At 47.6% G+C, this 13,280-nt stretch overlaps 1 protein-coding gene across 4 annotated transcripts in view; it reads left to right on the top strand.

Moving 5' to 3' along the window:
* The window catches only part of COG2 (component of oligomeric golgi complex 2), a 46,893-nt gene that overhangs the window by 23,549 nt on the left and 10,064 nt on the right, over positions 1 to 13,280 (top strand). For 3 of the 4 annotated variants that reach the window (XM_030334312.2, XM_030334313.2, XM_030334315.1), the window contains 4 exons: positions 320 to 444; positions 5,218 to 5,344; positions 7,250 to 7,389; positions 11,817 to 11,878. In XM_030334312.2, the coding sequence (XP_030190172.1) occupies positions 320 to 444; positions 5,218 to 5,344; positions 7,250 to 7,389; positions 11,817 to 11,878 (454 nt within the window). The remainder of the gene's footprint in view (positions 1 to 319; positions 445 to 5,217; positions 5,345 to 7,249; positions 7,390 to 11,816; positions 11,879 to 13,280) is intronic. The other variant, XM_030334314.2, reaches the window with a different exon arrangement.

Genomic DNA, 13,280 nt, shown 5'->3' on the forward strand with positions numbered 1-13,280 from the left:
GAGCTGTTGTCGGGACACACAGTATTTTGCTTTCAAGCTCAAGACGGGAAGCAGATGAGTGTGTGTGGTGTTTCGGCTCTAGGCCAGTCTCTGTCACCCAGCCTGTGTCTCCCCCGGGTCAGAGCTGTGTCCCCTAACCCTAGGAGCCGATGTTGAGTGAAGGTGTGCTTTACCTTCTGTTTCGAAGGCATGTCAGCTGGGGAGGAGGGTGGGCAGAGAGGAATTGTGTTTTTAAGGTTTTCTCTGTTCTTTCCTCTGTAGTATATAGTTCATACTTCTCTTTTAGGTGCTTTAAAACAAATGATGCTCCTTTTGATAGGTGATTGTAGAGCAGATTGTTGAGTCTGATCCGAACGGCCTTCAGATCATGTATGATAAGCTCCTGGAGTTTGTTCCTCACCATTGCCGCCTTCTTCGAGAAGTCACAGGAGGGGCCATCTCCAGGTAACTGAAACCGCTGAGCTTCCCGGTCAGCGCAGCTCGGCGATTGCACTTGGTGGCTCCCAGTGCGTACTGCTTACTGGCTGTCTGGTCTGAACTGGGAACGAGTCGCTTTCCTATTTAATTGTTACCAATGCCATGAGGCGGGTGTTGTTAGCCTCGGTTTCTAGGTAATGGAACTAATAGTAGGAACTAATCTTGAAGGTTGCATTTCTCTGAATCCAAAACCCCTTTTACCTTCTCTATACTTCTTCCTTAATCGGGTTCGAAATCAAAATTGGTTTCCTTCCATTATTCTGATGTCTATAAATATCAATTCAGCTTTAAATCAACAAGTTGGGTTTTTTTTTTTTTTTAAGTTTATTTTAAGGGAGGGAGAAAGGGGGAGAACGAGCGAGCGAGCGAGCATGAGCAGAGGCAGAGAGAGAGAGAATCCCAAGCAGGCTCCGCTCTGTGCTCTGTCAGAGCAAGCCCCATGCGGGGCTTGAACTCAGGAATTGCGAGATCATGACCTGAGCTGAAACCGAGAGTCTGACGCTTAACTGACTGAGCCACCCAGGCGCCCCTCAGCTTGATTCAATAAGTTTTATGCTAATAGTGATTAAGGTTATCTTCAGTTTCCCCACCTTCTTTTACTTAATTTCCATGACTTTCCAGTTCTGCTTCATAAATATCCCATTCCATTTCACCATCGCCCTGGTCCAGGCCTTTGTCATGTTTTCTCTGGAATAACAGGTTCTCCCCTCCTGGCCTCCCTGGCTCCACCTGTCCCTCTTCATTGCAGCCCTTGGCTGTCATATCTGCCCAGAGCTCTGCCACCTTCGTAAGTCTTTAATGGCTTCTCGTTGCTTATAGAGGAACATCCAGTCTTCTTGGCACAGCCCGTGAGGTCCTTGATGCTCTGGTCCTGGTGGTTCTCCACTGTAGACCTTTCTACTGTGGAACTCCACCCCCCACCCCCGCCCCCGCAACCCCACCCCGTACCACTATGGTCCCTGGCCAAACTGTAGCACTTGACCTTCCCTAACACAACTTGTACAGAAGATCTCTGACTTCACAGCGGTTCAACTTAGGACTTTCTGGCTTTACGATGGTGCAAAAGCGATACGCATTCAGCGGAAACCATATCGCAGACTTCGAATCTGGATCTTTTCCCGGGCTAGCAATACGCAGTAGGATCCCCTCTTGTGATGCCGCGCAGTGGCAGTGAGCACAGCTCCCAGGCACCCACGCCATCACGAGGGTCCACAACCGACACACTGAAACCCTCCGGATTCTCACTTTGAGTATAGGCTTCAGCAAGTTGCATGAGGTGGCCAACACTGTGTTGTCAAATAGGCTTTGTGTTAGGTGATGTTGCCCGCCTGCAAGCTGCTGTGAGCGTTCTGAGCACATTTTAGGTAGGGTGTGCCGAGCTCTGATGTTCAGTAGGTTGGGTGTGTTTTCATTTTCAGCTCATGATATACTTACGAGGGGTTTATTGGGATGTAACTCCATCGTAAGTCAAGGAAGAGCTGTACTGTGGGCTTCTGTGGTTTTCCTCGTTGCCTCCTGTGCTTCCCGTTGCCTGTGGCTTTTGGTTAACCTGTCAACTCCATCTGAGCTCCCGCTCAGATACCACTTCCTTCAAGAGACAGCTTTCCCCTGATGTTCAGCATTCACCATGTCCTCGGTTCCAGTACATGTTGGCTCTTAACCTCTGTGGAGGGGTCATTCCCGGAGGCTGAGGATGTGCTCTCCTTCCGCGCTGCCCACACCTTCCTCACCTGTCACCGTGTCTTGAAGATAGCGACTTCCCCGTGTTTTCAGAATGAAAGACTTGGTCCATTTTCATCGTCAGAAAGGCAGAGGATGGGGCGCCTGGGTGGCGCAGTCGGTTAAGCGTCCGACTTCAGCCAGGTCACGATCTCGCGGTCCGGGAGTTCGAGCCCCGCATCAGGCTCTGGGCTGATGGCTCAGAGCCTGGAGCCTGTTTCCGATTCTGTGTCTCCCTCTCTCTCTGCCCCTCCCCCGTTCATGCTCTGTCTCTCTCTGTCCCAAAAAAAAAAAAAAAAAAAAAAGTTGAAAAAAATTAAAAAAAAAAAAAAAAGAAAGGCAGAGGAGGTCTCAGATCTTTACGAAGTAGGCAATCAGTGCATTTGGTCTTGAATTTTTGTTCTTTGGAAAGGGAACTTTTGTTCTTTGGAAAGACAAGAAAAAGAAAAACTATATGCCACCTGACCTTTGAAGTACCCTCTCTATTCCCACCACGTGATTTCGGCCTGGTTTGCCGCTTGTGTTTAGTCATCATGAAGATTTAGTTGAATTTGGATTTGGGGTAAGAAATCAGTAGAAGTCGTGATGTAAAACTAAGGAAGCCGCAATTCCGAAACAAAACAGTCATTAGATTCGACAAGGCCAGTCTTGGTCCTGAAAATGCCGAGTTTCAAAGCTTTGTGAAGGCCTTTCCATAGTTTTCAGCATGGCAGAATTCACGTCGAAGCCTCGGAGGGTTGGGGAATCTAATCCGTGCGTTGGTAGGTCGTCATTTGCTTCAGGCACCTTTGTCCTGCTGGCCCTGACCTGCCCTCGCTCGGCTCCGGCCTCCAGGATTCCCCACTCTCGGTGCTTCCCTCGCACGTTCTGTTCTTTTTCCCTCGTGTCGCCCTCTGTATATGCCTTTTATATCTGTAGCGGCAGCAGCATGCAGGATCTGTCTTCCAGAGAATGTGGATTCGCTTTTCTCATTAGTCATCTGTTTCAGCTGTTAATCTTGTAGATGTAAGTTTTCTCTTTGGGGCTTTAAGTAGATATTTGCTTTGGGGATGAGGGGATCTTGTCATTTGATATTGCTTATATTCTGTGCATCTGTAGTTTTAAAATTCCCAGTTTTATTCTTCTCTTCTCCAGGTACCTTAATAGAGCTCGTTCTTAGCATGGCTGAAAGTATAGACTGCGAGGTGTGGAATTGGGTATGTGGGAAATAGACATGTTATTGGCCCTCCCCAGCCCTCCTCCAACCGGCCAGTGATTTCTTACCAGTACTTAACTATAGTAAGATTGTTTGGTAGCCCTTGCTGGCCAGTAAGGCCTGGCTTCCTGGATAATCTATCTTTCCTGGCAATTTTTGCTAAGGAGGAAAATTAGGAAAGCTTTTATCTCTGTTTTCATTTTTTTTTTTTTAATTTTTTAAGTGTTTGTTTATTTTTGAGAGAGTGGGAGGCACAGAATCCGAAGCAGGCTCCAGGCTCTGAGCTGTCAGTACAGCGCCCGACGCAGGGCTCGAACTCACAAACCGCAAGATCATGACCTGAGCCGAAATCGGATGCTTAAGCGACGGAGCCGCCCGGGTGCCCCTTTTTTCTTTATTTTCAATACCCAATTTCATATCGCAATATAGCTACAAAACTCCCAGTTTTGCCGAAATAAGATCGTATATTGGGGCACCTGGCTAGCTCACTCGGAGGAGCGTGTGACTCTTGGTCTCGGGGTCATGAGTTTGAGCCCCTCGTTGGTTGTGAAGATTACCTGAATAAAGACTTAAAAAAAGACCATATATTGAATTGCTGGCCATTGTTAAAGAAAGTTATCTTAAAACTGAGCATTCAGTGAGATAGTATTTACCTAGGAGTTATTTTTGTGTCTTTAAGTGCAAGAGAAAACTTGAGCAATCTGCCTTACTTATTTATTTACTTATATATTTAAGCTCTACTATCACAGCACTTCCTGTATGCTAGGCACAAGCCTAAATGCTTTACAAATATTAACCCATTTGAAGATGCGCTGATCTCCATCCTGTCGTCTCAATTTAAAGGTGAAGAAAACAAAACAGAGGGTAAAAGGCCCACCATTTGAACCCAGGTACTCTGGCTCCTGAGTGAATGCTTTCTTCTCAGTGTTGCCTCTCATCTGAGTCTGTGAATTAGAAATCCAGAGTCTAGACTTTTGCTTAAAAAAAAAAAAAAGGCGAAATAAAGCATGGATACACAAGAAAACACGACTGTGACAAGTTTTTTTGCATCAGGGTTTGGAATCAAGATTTTACATGGAATAGTCACAGAATTTGAGAACTGAAGGTAATCTTAGAGATAGCTTAATCTTCACGAAGCTGTTAGTAACTGGCAAATTAGCATGATTTACAGGGCTTTAGAGCTTAGTGGTATTAAGATTCAATGCAAAGAGGGGCGCCTGGGTGGCTCAGTTAAGTGTCTGACTTCAGCACAGGTCATGATCTCGTACTTTGTGGGTCCAAGCCCATGTCAGGCTCTGTGCTGACAGCTCAGAGCCTGGAGCCTGCTTTGGATTCCGTGTCTCTCTCTCTCTCTCTCTCTCTCTCCACCCCCCCACTCATGTTCTGTCTCTGTTTCTCTCAAAAAAAAAAAAAAAAGATGAGGAAACATTAAAAAAAGACTGCATGCGAAGATCGCTTTTCTTGTGTTATTAGACTACTTCTTTTCCAAGATAGAGTGTAAATACGATAGCCTGCTTCCAGGGAGAAATCCTGCCAAGGCAATTCGATGTAGTAGTTTTGTCTTATCCTTGACACTAGCTTGCTCTCCTATGTGATAAATACAGGAGTCAGAATACAGAGGGCGTTCAGGTTCAAGGTGAGACTGGGATCAAGGAGTAAAATAGAAGTTGAAGGCTATAAACAAGCTAACTGACGTACAGTTTTTTAAAAAGGTGGAAGTAAGTTTTAGGCTGAGGAACTTTGAGTTAAAATACCACTGTAGAATTTTGCCCTTTGTAAATAGGAGGGTGCCATGTATCTGACTGAAGTGTTGCTGTTTCTTACAGTGAAAAAGGCAACAGTGTTCCTGGATATGATTTTTTGGTGAATTCTGTCTGGCCAGAAATAGTACGAGGATTAGAAGAAAAACTGCCTTCGCTTTTTAATCCTGGAAATCCCGATGCGTTTCATGAGGTACTTTTCCTCCATCATCCTGATTCTCGAAGATATTAACCAGAGGCTTGAGAAAAATCATGCTTTCTGCACAGACTTCGTTCTGTGCTTTGTTAAAAATAAAAATCTGAGTTTGTGAGTGAGCATTTCCTTAAAATACACAAAATGTTTCATCCAAGTAGTAGTCTCTGATACTGTTGGGACTATATACTATAATTTTAAAATGCAGGGTAAGATTCAGCCTAGGTACCAATGTGACAAGATGTGTATGCACATCATTTTCTCGCTTTTTCAAAAAGATCCTCGAGACCATTAAAAGCCAGTCCCTTTGCAGTGGTTTTCTATGGAAAATTAGGTTTGCAAATGTGTACGGTATAATTTTAAAGGAAAACAGGGTATTGATTGGATTTTAAAATCCTCATTAATTTGTAGTGTATAGAGGCAGACGGTAAGGTGTGGTGAGCCTGGGGCCTGCTGGCCTTCAAAACAGACGAGAAGACACATTTGGAGCCATAGTGTCACAGAAATACCACTTCCCTGTTCCGACTAATTGTGCGACGTGACAGTATGCTGAATCATGTGATCACATGCTATCGTTTTCAGTGAGTCGTGTGACAGTGATTTTTATTATTTGAAAACAGTAGGGCTTTTAAAAATAGACCCCAGAAGCAGAATGATACAGTGGTCTTAAGCATTCACCATTTAAGACCCTTTACGTTTTGCTGTCCTCTGGAGTTGTGCTGGTCACGTTATGCTCAGGAGATGTTTCAGCTCAGAAAGGAAACTTTCTCGCAGAACTTTGACTTCAGAATTCTAAGCCAGTCCTTAACGTGGCTGGGTCTGTTTCCAGTGAGCACAGCGTCGGTCAGTTCCTTTCACAAAATGCTTTCAGCTTTCAGTCTTGCTGTGACGTGCTTCTCGTGAGGAGAGAAATATCTCGTGTTCCTTTAGCGTCTCGTCGTGTGCAGAGGTCTGTCTACTTTTATCCCCAAAGGATGAATAATACCTTGGTCTCAACTCCTCAACACCTCGCCCAACCAGTTGAAAGAAATGAAAAGCCTGTAGTGTAGAGTGAACTAAAATTCCTGCCCAAGCGCAGACGTGAGGAAGTTTCGGTGAATGGTTGGGTGACCCAGAAGGATATGGAGTGTCCACACATGTTCCCTGTAGAGCCTGGGCCCTGGTGGGGGGGGACCAGAGGACCCACGGAGGAATGCGCATTTCCGACAGCTGCGGTTCTGCTCTGCTGACCAACCAGGGTGCTGTTTGCTCTATTTCTCAGCTTTGTCTTTGGGTAAATTCTCTGTGAGCCTGAATAGAAGAGGAAGCGTCATCCTCCAAATGATAATAACAGTAGTTAACCTGGGAGGGTACTTTTGTGGGTCACGTTAAAGAATACAGTTTTAGGCACAGCGCGCGGGTGATGAATGTTAAGTAAGTTTCAGCCACGGCTCTTCATGGTGTCGGTAGCTTCCCGTCCGTTTTTGTGCTGTCTGGTCTATGGAGATCATGTGATGGCTCACCTGCCTTTTAAAAATGTTCTACTTTTAATGTTCTTTCCTTTTAAAAATGTTCTACTCCTTCCTCTGGAGTGGCAGTGACAATTATACCACTTAATTTACTGGCTCTTCCAGTTCCGGTGGACGAGGTTAGGGGTGCCGAGAATACGAGAGCTGTCGTTTGCAGAGCACTGGGTTTCCAGGGAGGCTTGCCGCGTAAAACCTCGAGCGTGTCACCGACCCGCTTTGGGCAGTACCGAATTTTCAAGTCAGGACCTCGGACGGGCGACCCCTTTCAGGTCTCTGTCAGTTTCGGAAGCTACGAGTCAGAGTGTTCTCCTTCTTTATCTTGATTACAGTTTTCCCTGTATGTGCTCGTTCCTGGTTAGTTTCCTCACAGTGAAAATTCCGCCTGTTCTTATTTTAGAAATACACCGTAAGCATGGATTTTGTAAGAGCATTTGAACAGCAGTGTGGAACACAGGCCAGCGTGAGGAGATTAAGAGCACATCCCGCCTATCACAGCTTCAGTAATAAGTGGAACTTGCCTGTTTATTTTCAAATAAGGTCAGTGATTTATTCCTCCCCCCCCCCCCCCCCCCAGCCTTCTGAAATGGGACTAGAATACCAGGTCAGGGTGTTGCCTCCAGGAAACAGTCCTCGGAGATGATCGTGCTGTTCCTTGGGAAACAAGATCGAAAGTGGAAACGTGCAAGAAGTGTCGTCATTGCCGGCGTTCTGGTTGGCATGACAGAAAAACCATTTGGTAATTAAAGGGCTGAGGACCCCGGCCTCGGACCGAGGTGGGCCCCGCGCCCAGCTCCGTCCTCCTGCGCTCCGTCCGCGGCAGCCTGTCCGTTTTGCCCTTCTCCCCACCCGCCTTCGTCAGGCAGCAGGCCCGGCCCACGTGGGTCTGTTGTTGGCTTCTCTGTGCTGGTTTTTCCCTGAGAGTGGGGAGAAGCGTATTCTTCGCAGCCGGTTCCGTCAGTCGGTTTATGAGAATCCTAGTTATTATTTTGGCCGTCTCTGACATCTTTTGGATGTCTTTGACATCTGTGACATTTGTTCTCTCTGTTCTGGAAAATGGTGACACTTCTAACAGATGTCGTGACGATACCACGTACGTAAATAAGTGCTTTCATAAACTGGGGACATTTAGGATAAACTCTTAGCAACATATGTTCTGTTAGAAAAACAGACGAAAACAGCCATTTTTGCAGAGTGTCTTGAACGAGGTCATGGTAAGTTCCTTCATCGAATGACATTAACTAGAGCATTTTACTTAGGAAGGTCTGGAAAGAGTTGCAGGCTTTTTGTTGAAATCGCTGAGTGCTTTCATTCATTACGATGCAGTCCTTTTCCCTAGAGTTCTGGGGGGAAATTACAGAGGGGGAAATATGTTAAGGATTAGGTCCCTTGATTGTAATTGCTTGCCGTGATTGAGAATGTATGTAATCATCTTCTGATAATGAAATCACAGCTATCAGAACGTTAGTGAGGCGCCCTTGCTCGTACCACACTGTATTTTATGCTTAATTTTGCCAGCGTGACATCACCACGGAGCTTGTCTCTCAGTAGGAAATGAAGGATTTGTTCTTCTAAGGTGTTCATGGACTGCACTGGGAGTGGTTGTTGCAGGGTAATGAAGATCAACCCAGGGCAGGAAGCCCTTTTGATGCAGGAGCGGAATTTAAAACAGTGAAGTATTCTTTCATAGTATAAGACTGCAATAGAGGGGCGCCTGCGTGGCTTAGTCGTTTCAGGCCCAACTTTTAATACCAGCTTAGGTCGTGTTTCCGGGGTCATAGGATCGAGCCCCGCATCAGGCTCAGCGGTGAGCATGGAGCCTACTTAAGATTCTTTCTCTCTCTCTCTCTCTCTCTCTCTCTCTCTCTGCCTCTCTGCCCTTCTCCCCTGCTTGTGCCCTTTCTCTCTAAAAATAAAAATAAAAAAAATAAAATTGGGGACTAACGTGTATGTATGTATGTACATATGTATGTGTGTGTATATATATGACCGCAGTGGAGAAGAAATGTCTAGCATTTCTTCTGTGGTCCGGGTGTGGAGTTAGATTGCTTTAGATGTCCAATACTGTCACATCATGTAGTCTCGCCTGCTGCCTCCAAACTCCTCTTCCTAGTCATTTCCCCAGATCCCGTGACCCCACCCTTGGGGATCCTGCACTGTCGTCCCCTCCTCGCCCCTCCCCCCCCCCCGGACTTGCCCCCCAGGAGCTCTGGTGGCTGTTTCGGGGCGTGCTCTGGGCTCGCCAGGCCGGACGCCACAGCGACAGCACACCCTCCCCTCAGCCGCCTCTCACAGGGCCGGCAGCCGAGCTGGGTTTAAAGTCAGCCAGTTCCCTGAATGATTTTGTACGTCCACCAGATTTTAACAGTAAGCAATCAAAAGGATCGGTGAGCCTTTCTCTGTAAACCATTTTACTTAAAATTTGTGAAATTTGTAAAACATCACGTCTGAGTTGCGAAGTGTGGAACTTGTATTCACTTATGTTTGTTTTTCCATTAAAAAAAAAATAAGTTCAAGTAATACTTTGTGGGACTGCCCTATTGATTTTTACCAGGCGTCACATTGTTTACTCTGAGTGACGACCAGAAGTTTCACAAACATGACTAGGGTCAGAGTTACATTGTGAGGGGATTCACTTCAGGGCCATTTAAAGGAGGCCCAAAACCCGTGGGGTGGCATACTTTGACATGTTCGTAGGGAGGAACATGAACATTGCTCTCTTGGGAACAGGCTCACGCCACTGGTCTGACGGTAAACCTGTATCCCGTCATCCTAGGAACCGAGGTGGCCCTTCCAGCCAGCGCCATCCGGGGGTGCACTTGAACCCCTCACTGTTCCCGATGCCCTGCCTGGCCTTCATGTCACTTGTTCCTGTAGGCGTAGTAGAAAGCAGGTTTAGGGGCGCTTGGGGGGGGGGCTCCGTCAGTTAAGCGTCCCACTATTGATTTAAGCTCAGGTCATGATCTCGCCGTTCATGAGATGACAGCACGGAGCCTGCTTGGGATTCTCTGTCTTCCTCTCTCTCTGCCCCTCCTCTGCTCACGCTCGCTCTCAGAATGAATGGACAAACTTCAAAAACAAGAAAAAAGGTTTACAATTCAGTTTCTCACAGGAAGAAAGTAAATGCAAGTATGACCCAGTGGTCTCCAGTGCAGTGAGCCGGTGGCTCCGCAAAGACTGGGCTCAGTCCCTGAAATGCCGTAGGCTAAGTTCTCCGCCATCTTTAATTGAAGTCTTTCTAGAATATTGTATACACCCGGAACATTCACTGTAGATGTATTGCATTCAGTACATGCTGAACATAATATAGCTCCTCCTAGCGATGTGGGCTTTCTGCAGCATCGACGTGCTTTCCCTTTGCCCCGGGTACGCGTGTGTGTGGAGTAGACGTGTGCCCCGCGACGCTTCGGATACTACGGGGCAGAGATTGCAACGCCCGGCAGTGTTACCTTCACCGCTTTTATTTTTATGGAAGCGCTTTGCGGTGATTGCGTACCTGTGGCATGCGTGGAGGGATAGGTCTAGAGGCCTCCCCCAAACCCAGATTTCAGAGTGTAGAAACATCCTGTCTGGGGTCACCTCTGTTACAGATACCCTAGCAAGTGCTGTGGGCATCACACGCGCGTTTACAAACTCCAGCGTGGCTTCTCAAGGGTCCCCAAGGTGGCCTCTCCCTTTTTGCTGTTTTCCAAGAACGACAACACCTCACCTTAGTCCTGGAAGTTAACTGCCCAGCAGAGCTGCGCGAGGGGCTGCTGCCGGGCTCCCGGCTGGGGAGGCACAGCTCTGCCAAGTGACCTGGGCAGTTTTACTTTGATGGGTCTTCCAGCGTGGTTGCACGGTCAGATGGCTGTGTCGAGGCTGCGACATAGCACCCGTGCCGCTCACTGGCAGGTTCCCCTGGGCAGTAGGAGGGGGCTTCCTTCCCCAAGGGAAAGCAGCCAGCTCTCGCAGTTCGGGGCGGCCCGGGGTCTGGGGCTCTGGGCCGTGTTGCACGTTCATGGAGGGCACGGCTGCTGCTCTTGGTCTGACGTGCTGTTCCTTTCACCCTCCAGACAGATTCCTTAAGCTCAGGCTCTGAACTGCTTTGAAAAAAATTTGTACTATAAAAAACCCAAAAGGCTCAGGGAAATTAATCTTCAGCAGGTGTCAGCATGTGTTGCCAGCAAGGGAACTAGCAGGTGACGGGTGTGCTGGGGAAGGTCCGACGGCGGAGGTTCCGTAGTTGGGACCCGATGCCACGTGCGCAGCTTGTTTCCAAAACACAGCATTTTCATGTCACACAGCCCTGAAAGCATGCCCACGCAGTTACTAAAACGGAATTCTGTGACGGGAGAAGGCACTGCCTGGTGGGCCAGCTGACAACCCAGGAGGACTGACCCGGGAGGCGGGGGCCGGACAGCACGGGAGGCTGGGCAGCAGTGTGAACAGCACACGCAGCGGGCTTTTGTAATGTTCACCGGCTGCTCGCCGTGACTTTTCTCAAACTGCAAACAGATCTGGAGTCCAGCCTTCCCATTCCTTACTTTAGAAACGTTTCCTTTTTTCCCTACGGCAGCGTGAGTCGAGGTGGATCGGAGATCCCGCGGTCTTGTGGCCGCGAGGCGACGACACCAAGTACAGCCACGTGGGCCTGGCCTGACACGGGCATCTTGATGGCGGTCTAACCGGGTGGTTTGTTTAGTTCGAAAAACACGGGGTTGGTTGTGATTCCAATCAGCCGCAGATAACAGAGAAGCCCTGCCTGACGGTGGCTTAATCGGGAGAAATTTATTCCTTGCTCAGTTGAAAACAGTGGGAGAATGGGCTTCCTGGGGCCGGCCGGCATCTGTAAGGGTGTCTTTGGGACGCTCTTCGGGACAAGCCAGTGGAGGAAGTTCCTGTGGCTCAGGAGGAAGGGAGAACGGGGAGGTAAAGGCATGCAGCAGCAGCATAAACCCTAATCTGTGCTCTTGTTTTTCTCTCAGATTTAGAGAGATCGCAGGATCCTTAGAAGCAGCACTTACAGCTGGGTTGGAGGACGCTCCAGGTAATTTCCGTAAAGCGATCAATGGCGGATGTCACGCAAGGGGTTAGTTAAGCTCAGCGCTTACCTAAGCCTTCGTTTTCTGAGGGTACTTTCACCTTCTTCTGTCGCGCAGTAGGTGAAAACATAGCTTAAAAACACAGCTCAACCTCTTTTTTTTTTTTTTCTAAAATGCTAAAAGTATATTTTTTGGTCCATAAAGCTTCTTTCCTTATAGAGAGGATCAAAAGAACGGACTATTACGCAGCCATAAAAAAAAAAGAACAAAATCTTGCCGTTTGCAACGACACGGAGGGAGCTAGAGAGTGTAATCCTAAGTGAAATAAGGCACTTGGACAAAGAGAAATACAACGTAATTTCACTCATAGGGTGGAATTTTAGAAACGAGACAAATGGACAAAGAAAAAAACGAAACAAACCAAAAAAACACAAGACTCTCAGATAGAACAAACTGGTGGTCACCGGAGGCGAGGGGGGTGGGGCGGAGCAGGGGTGAAGTAGGGGATGGAGACAAAGAGCACACGTATCTCGAGCACCGAGCGATGTATGGAAGTGTTGAATCACTATGTTGTACACCTGAGACTAGTACAACACTGTATGTTGACTCCACTGGAATTAAAATAAGATTGAAAATAAATGCTTTAAGAACATAAGAAGCAGACCTCAGTTTTGTTTCTGAATATAACCTGTCACGGGGGATTAGCCCCTGGTGATCAGCGCTTTTTATAGAAAACTGGATTCCGTCCGTTTTCCTCCCAGGCTAAGGTAAAGCGTCAGGATGGCCCTTCCCTCCTGGGGGATGATTTACAACTGGGGCTCCTGCCTCAGGCCTCCTGAGCCCTCGGCCCCAGTCCTGGGACACTGGGCAGGTGACGGTGGGTCGTGGGTTGCAGACAGGTTTGGTTTTCTTAACAGCCTCATTGATCTCGTGTCATGTAGTCACTCCCAGTGGCCACTCACGTAACGCACGGCTGTTTCGATGGCCACACGGGTCTCTAGGCCACTCCCACTTAAGTTTCTGCTCCCCTCTGTGTAGCTAAGTCAGCCTGACTGCACCGTTTTAGGCTCCGAGGTGGTTTTCCGTCTGTCTTTGCAAAACATGGTCCTGTGTGATCGACTTCCTGTATGTAGCGAGTTCCGGTAGAGGAACGGAAGAGCAGACAAACGAAACTGGACAAACTCAGAATTGTAGTTGAGATGCTTGCAGGGGACCACTCCAGCTTGGGTTTGTGGATTTGGTACAAAATACCTGTTGACAAGTGATTTCCGAATGCCATTGATGTTCAATCTCAAACATCCGGAAGGGGGAATTGTGTAAAATTAGAAAAACGCACTGCCTCAAAAGATGAAACAGCATGGATTATGGCCGCGTTCTTCACTCTTGAATTAAGCATCGGAACTATTA

The sequence above is a fragment of the Lynx canadensis genome, chromosome D2 (genome assembly GCF_007474595.2).
Source record: "Lynx canadensis isolate LIC74 chromosome D2, mLynCan4.pri.v2, whole genome shotgun sequence".
NCBI lineage: Eukaryota > Metazoa > Chordata > Mammalia > Carnivora > Felidae > Lynx > Lynx canadensis.